The following is a 6,333-nucleotide window of genomic DNA, read 5'->3' on the forward strand; positions in this document are numbered from 1 at the left end:
CCCCCCCCCCCCCCCCCATGGCCCCACACGGGGGCTCGCAAAGATACACCCGCTCGCCGGACCCGCCTCCTGACCCCGCCGGCCACACGACCAGTCCGCCTGGGAGGGCGTCCGTGAGGCCCACACCTTTGGCAACATGTGCCTCAACAGCCCGGTGTATGGCCTGGTCCGGACCAGCAGCCGCGCCACCCAAGACGAGGACTGCCTCTTCCTCAACCTCTATGTGCCGGTTGAGGCTCTCAAGCCCGACGCGGTGCGCCTCTCGTCGATCTCCCCTCGCTCGCTCGCCCATCCGCACGCGCTGACATGGGCTTTGCCCCCTGGTGATCGCACGCGCATACGCACACGTACACACGTATACACGTATACACGTACACACGTATACACGTATACACGTACACACGCGCGCACACGTATACACGCATGCACGTATACACGTACACACGCGCGCACACGTATACACGCATGCACGCACACACACACACACACACACACACACACACACACACACACAGGCCCGCGTGCCCGTCATGAACTTCATCCATGGCGGCGGGTTCATCATCGGCGCGGCGTCCAGCACGCATGTGGCCCCCGACCCGCAGGACTGGGTCCGGTCGACCAAGTCCATCGCCGTGCAGGCCAACTACCGCCTCGGGGCGCTGGGGTTCATGGCGCACCCGGTGCTGGATGTGACCGACGATGCGGGGACCCTGGTGGAGCCGAGCGGGGCCTTCGGCCTGGCGGACCAGGTGGCCGCGCTGGAGTGGATCCAGCGCAGCATCGGGGCCTTCGGCGGCGATGCCACCCGGGTGACGGTGGTCGGCGAGTCGGCCGGCGGCTTCAGCATTTGCGCCATGCTGGCCAGCGACTATGCGGCTTCGCGGCCGCTGGCCGCCGGGGGCCGGGGGCTGCCCTTCGCCCAGGCGGCGCTCCTGAGTGGCCCCTGCTCGTACTCCTTCCCGGAAGCGCCGTTCATGGGGTGGGCCGGGCCTGGCGGGCCGGCGGCCGGTGCCGCCACCCCGACCCCGGCCTTGGATCCCACCCGCCAGCTGGCGTCGCAGCCCCGCGCGGAGGACTGGCTCCCGGTGGCCTCCCGGCCGCCGGTGTTCCTGCCCCCGCCATCGGGCCCGGGGCACGATGGCCGCCGGCCGGCCTTCAACATGCTCCACCAGACCGAGGCCGCCATGCGGGCCATGGGCTGCCTGGGGCCCGATGAGTCGGCCGATCCCGAGCTCGGCCTGCCGGTCCCGCCGGAACGCGTGGACTGGGCCCGGGTCCGGGCATGTGTCTATGCCGCCACCCCGGACCAGGTGAATGGCGCCATCACCGCTCGCCGGGGGATCCTCTGGTTCCGCGGGGCCTTCTGGTTCCCGACGGTCAATCGCGCCGGCCCGGTGTTCATGCGCCAGCCCTTGGAGGCCTTCGGCCAGGGGTACACCGCGGCCCTGATGGGCCCGTCGGTCGGTGCCCCGGCCACGGCTCCCCCCCGGCTGCGCATTGCCTTCGGCGACAATTCCGACGAGGGGACCATCTTCGTGTGGCTGGGCTTCCCGGTGCGCGTGCGCCGGGCCGAATTCGCCGCCCTGCTGCAGCGCACGGTCGGGCCGGAGGCCGCGGCCAACCTGATGCTCGCGTATGGCGGCCAGCCGGCGCCCGCCAGCCCTGCCGGGGCCAATGCCACCACGGCCCCGGCCGCCAACGGGGCGGCCACCCTGCCACCCCTGCGCCGCGAGGCCCTCGGCCCGGTGGAGGACCTCACCCAGGACCGGGTGGCCGTGGCCCGCGCCGTCAGCGACCTGTGGAATTGCGCCACCCGCGTCAGCACCCGGACCCTGGCCCGGTCGTATGAGCAGCTGCTGGCCGCGCGCCGGGTGCCGGCCTCCTCGCCCAGCATGTCGGCCATCTTCTCCTACTACTTTGCCCATGCGCCGGGCTTCGCCCGGTGGCCCTTCGACACCTTCGGCGCGTACCATGGCGCCGAGCTGGCGTACATCTTCGGCGTGCGCCGCAGCCAGTATCACCATGCCGACCAGCAGGTCTTTGAGCATGTGCGCGGGGCCTTCGGCCGGTTTGTCCACGGGCTGATCCCCTGGTCGCCCTTCCGCCTGGCGGCCGACCATGCGGCGGCCCCCGCGCTCGGCTCCCAGGCCGAGCTGTTCTTCCCCCGCGACCCGGAGCACAGCCTCTGGTCGCATGTGGAGGTGTTCGGGTCGCGGGCCACCGTCCTGGACGCCACCTGGTCCGGGGGCCTGCACTGTGCGGCGGTTTGGTACAATGCCTCCATCGATGCGGCCGGGTTCCTGCACATCCCGGATGCCGCGCGTGTGGGCTACCGCGAGCCGGTCCTCTCGCAGTTCCTCAACGAGGCGGCCGTCATGTTCCTCGTGTCGGCGGTCGGCTTCCTCAGCGAACACCGCGTGTCGGTTCTCGGCGGCCTGCTCGCGGTGGCCGGGCTGATCATCGTCCGGCTGTACACTCGCCGTGCTGGTCGCCGTCGGGCCGCCGCCGCCGCCATGGCCGCCAAGAAGAACGACTGAGGCCGTGTCCCCTTGCTGGGCGTTCCCCCCCCCCCCATGCACACATCCTTGCTTCGCTGCTGTTGGGTGGGGCTTTTTTTCTCCCTCTCTCTCTCTCTCTCTCTCTCTCTCTCTCTCTCTTTCGCTGCCCCTCGGCCGTTTGATCGCGCCGGGTGCCGGGCTGCGCGCGCGCGCGCGCTCTGGCGTGTGCGCCTGCGCCGGGATCCGCGAGGGCCGGCGGCAGGGGCCGCGTCCCTGCCTGGATGAGGATCGCACCACGGCCGGCGTGTGTCCTCGTGCGGGCATGGGCCTGTGTGTGTGTGTGTGCCTTCGGCTCTCTCCCCCCCCCCCCCCCTTAGTTTGTCACTTCACAGAATGCACATGAAATTGGAGCTGCGGCCGCACGTGCCAACGGAGAAATTCGTCATCGTTTCCGCCACCCAACAAGTGGGGCGTAAAAGGGCCGGCGAGCGGGGCGGGGGGGACCGGGCGCGGGCGCAGTGCGGTGGGTGGGCGGCGCGCGGCGGGACGGGCCGGGGCGTGGATCGCCCGAGGGAGGGAGCCGGGGCCAAGCCCGGCAGGGCGCCAGGGGGGACAAAAGAGGCACCATCGCGGCCCAGGGAGCCGGGCTGCGACGATGGCAGCCCTCTTCCCTCCCCCTCTCGGCCGCCCTTCCTGCCTCTGCACCTTTCGCACATCTCGCACAGCCGCACACGTGCACACCCGCACGCACGCATACACGCACGCATACACACCATGACCGATACCGGACCAACGCCCCGAGAGGAGAACGCCCCTCGGCCGGAGTCGCCGGTCGCCCGCCAGCCGATCCCCACCATCGAGACGCTCATTGAGCGTGAGCGCAGTATCCCCTTCTTCGAGCGACTGAAAATGGCGGTCGCTGTACGTTCCCCCCCCCCCCCCCCCCCTGCACGCCTCCGGCCCCCCGGGTCACGCCGTGTGCGCCTGTGCTGACATTGCTCCCGCCCGGCAGTCCATTCGGCCCTCGGAGGACCTCGCCCGTATTGGCTCCATCCCCTGTGCCCGGGAGAGTCTCCTTTACGGCATCTCTACGTCGGTCATTATTGGCGCCTGTGCCCTGCTCTCCAAGCGTGCGTCCACACACACACACACACACGCGCGCGCGCGCGCGCGCACATGCCCTGTCTTGCGCTTGCTTTTGCCCCTTCTGCAAGCACGGTCATACCCATCCATGGCTCGCTCGGGCCCCCTGCCCCTGGGCTTCGCTCACACTCGTGCACACATCCCCCCCCCCTTTTGCCCAGGCCCCATCATCAAGGCTGTCAACTACTCGATTCTGTCCTTCGGCCTTGTGTCGATTACGTCCTGGTCCGTGCTGTGGACCCCTCACCCGGTGCATGTGCCCCCCTTTCTTTCGCCCTTTCTCCCACACTCACCTTGGCCATCGCGCTCTCCTCCCCCCCCCCCCCCCTCACTCTTTGATCCGGGTCCGGCAACAGGGAATACTGCCGGTACCATTGGCGGATCCGCGACCGCCAGCACCGGTTGATTGGTGAGCTTGGCGAAATGCTCCAGGCCCGCCAGGAGGCCAAGCGGCTGGCCGGCGAGGAGTACGCCCTTCCGCTGCGCCCGATCAAGCCCCAGGCCAAGCTGGAGTCCGTCACCGCGGCGATTGATGCCCATACGGCCGCCATGGCCGCCGCCGCCGCCGCCGCTGACGAGTCCACCCCGGAGGTCGCTGCCGCCGCCGCCGAGGACGTCCCCAAGGCCCCTCCGTCCACCTAGGGCAGGGCGGCCTTGCCTGTCACCACCCTTTTGCCAACCTTCCCCATCACAAACTGTCGATGCACCCCCCCCCCCCCCCCCCGCCCCCCGTAAATATAGAGTGCCAGTTATGGTTGCATGTTGCCTACGAGTACTCTCCTGGGATGGTCCCAGGGCGAGGGGGGCGCTGGCCGCCGGTGCTGGCCGTGTGCGAGAGGCGCCGACGTCGCCGTGGCGGTGCCACACATGCGACCGTCTCTTCAACCGGGGGAGGTGTGAGGACAGGCCATGGCCGGAGCGCCAGCGCTGCCAGCAGTTGCCCATGCCCGCTGAAGACCACCATCGCGCGCCTGCGGCGCCGGGGAAGGAGGACAAGGGGAGGGGGGGGGGAGAAAAGCGAGTCAGTGCCGATCGGAGGCCCCGATCCACAGGAGGATGTGCATGCACAGGGGGGAGGGGGGGCGCGCGGGTGCCATGGGTCGGCCGGCTGCTCGGGCACCTGTCAAGGGAAAGAGCCGAGCAGCGATAGTCACACAGGGGCCCGGCGGCCTGGAGGGCATCGCGAAGGGCCGGATCCCTGTCCGATGGGGCCCGGGTCAGCTGGTCGCGCCAGGCGGCCACCACGGCCGCCGGCGTGTGGACATTGGCCAGCCTCGGCCGGGGGATGGCCACGGCTCGGGACCACCAGCCCGTGGGAGTCGGCACCAGGCAGTGGAAGTGCCCCGGCGTGTCGCCAGCCAGGAAGAGGACCCCGAGGCTGGGCCCCCCGGCCACCGGCATCGGGCATCGGGCCCCGGCGCTGTCCCACAAGCCAGGAGCCTCGGCGGCCTGGCCGAACACCACATCCGCCCCGGGTGGGTCGGCCATTTGCATGCCGGTGCACAGGGACCGGCGCTCGACCTTGCGCCGGCCAGCAATCCCCGCCGCCGCACAGACCGAGGGGAGTTAGACAGCTGTCCGAGGACCGGCCGCGAGGAGGGGAGGGCGGGGCCTTTTTTTTCCTTGGCCGAGAAGAAGCAAGAAGGAACGGCCGTGGGGGGGGGGGAAAAAGGGGGGGGGGGCGTGGGGGAAGGCACGGGTACGGTTCCGTCGCTGCGGGCCACACCGAAGGCCGCCGGGCCCAGGGCAAAGAGGGCCGCCACGCTCGTGCCGCTGATGCTGCGGTCGCTGCTGCCGGCCGCCCGCAGCCAGACGACCTGCGCATGCAGAGGGGCAGCGCCATCGCCCCAGCCGGTCATGGCAACCAGGGTCAGATCGCCACTGCGGCTGCCCAGCAGCAAGAGCGGCCGGCGAGGGGGATCGGCGCTTGGGCCCCGGCGCCGGCGCCGGCGCTGCCACGCCAGGCCCTCGAGCTCCGGCGGCCCGGCCGGGACACATGCACACTCGACCAACTGCATGCACAGGTATTGCTGGTGCTTGATATTCACCCGGCGATAGGGGGGCCCATGCCATGTGACGGCAGCCGAGGCACGCCCCGGGGCCGGGGGCTCCGCATGCCCCGGGGATTGTCCATGCCGCGCCGGGCCCGCGTCCAGCACGCCACAGGGCGGGCAGATGCCCAGGCTGCCGGAACAGCTGACGGCCCGCCGGGAGGTGGCCGACTCGCTGGGCCATCGCCCCAAGCAGGTCATCGTCAGGCGAATGTCCTCCGGCCGGGCGAAGAGCCCAATGCGACCAAGCAGGACCTGGCATCGCTCCTCGGCCAGAGCCACGGTCCACCCGGCCGCCTGGGCAAGGGTTTCCAGCAGCCGGGGCGGATAGTGCAGGGGGAGGACCACCGCGCGGGTGGGCTCCACAAGGCCCGCGCCATCGGCCATGTGGAAGATCTCCAGCAGTCCGGTCCCCTGGCCGGTGGAGGTCCCCATGCAAAAGAGGCTGCCAGCATGTGGGCCGGTCAGCCGGGCAAACAGCTTGCCGGCGGTGAATTTCCCACCGGCCTCGGGGCAAAGCCGGGCCAGTTGCCGCGTCGGCACGCCGGCCTGCAAAAGGTACACCCTTGAGGGAGCGTGGGCATGGTTTGCGAGGTCAGGAGCTGGGAGAGGCGGGGGGGGGGGGGGGGGGGGGGGGGGGG

General features: G+C 70.7%; 3 protein-coding genes across 3 annotated transcripts in view; 2 read left to right on the forward strand and 1 right to left on the reverse strand.

Annotated features, from left to right (window-relative positions):
* Positions 1-136: 136 nt before the first annotated feature.
* On the forward strand, positions 137-2,537 carry H696_01625 (hypothetical protein; the record flags this gene model as incomplete). Its single annotated transcript, XM_009495528.1, has 2 exons — positions 137-253; positions 516-2,537. 2 exons carry the CDS (start codon positions 137-139, stop codon positions 2,535-2,537), a joined length of 2,139 nt encoding a protein of 712 aa, XP_009493803.1.
* Positions 2,538-3,167: 630 nt separating this feature from the next.
* On the forward strand, positions 3,168-4,283 carry H696_01626 (hypothetical protein; the record flags this gene model as incomplete). The annotated part of the gene is made up of 4 exons (XM_009495529.1): positions 3,168-3,419; positions 3,511-3,628; positions 3,803-3,866; positions 3,998-4,283. Exons 1-4 carry the CDS (start codon positions 3,273-3,275, stop codon positions 4,281-4,283), a joined length of 615 nt encoding a protein of 204 aa, XP_009493804.1. The 5' UTR covers positions 3,168-3,272.
* Positions 4,284-4,384: 101 nt separating this feature from the next.
* H696_01627 (hypothetical protein) overlaps positions 4,385-6,333 on the reverse strand; it is a gene marked incomplete at its 5' end in the record, with an annotated part of 3,045 nt that continues 1,096 nt past the window's right edge. Inside the window, 3 exons of the mRNA XM_009495530.1 lie at positions 4,385-4,612; positions 4,762-5,162; positions 5,345-6,257. Of these exons, the coding sequence (XP_009493805.1) occupies positions 4,408-4,612; positions 4,762-5,162; positions 5,345-6,257 (1,519 nt within the window). The 3' untranslated portion in view covers positions 4,385-4,407. The remainder of the gene's footprint in view (positions 4,613-4,761; positions 5,163-5,344; positions 6,258-6,333) is intronic.

This window comes from Fonticula alba (genome assembly GCF_000388065.1).
Source record: "Fonticula alba strain ATCC 38817 unplaced genomic scaffold supercont2.2, whole genome shotgun sequence".
NCBI classification, from domain to species: Eukaryota; order Rotosphaerida; family Fonticulaceae; genus Fonticula; species Fonticula alba.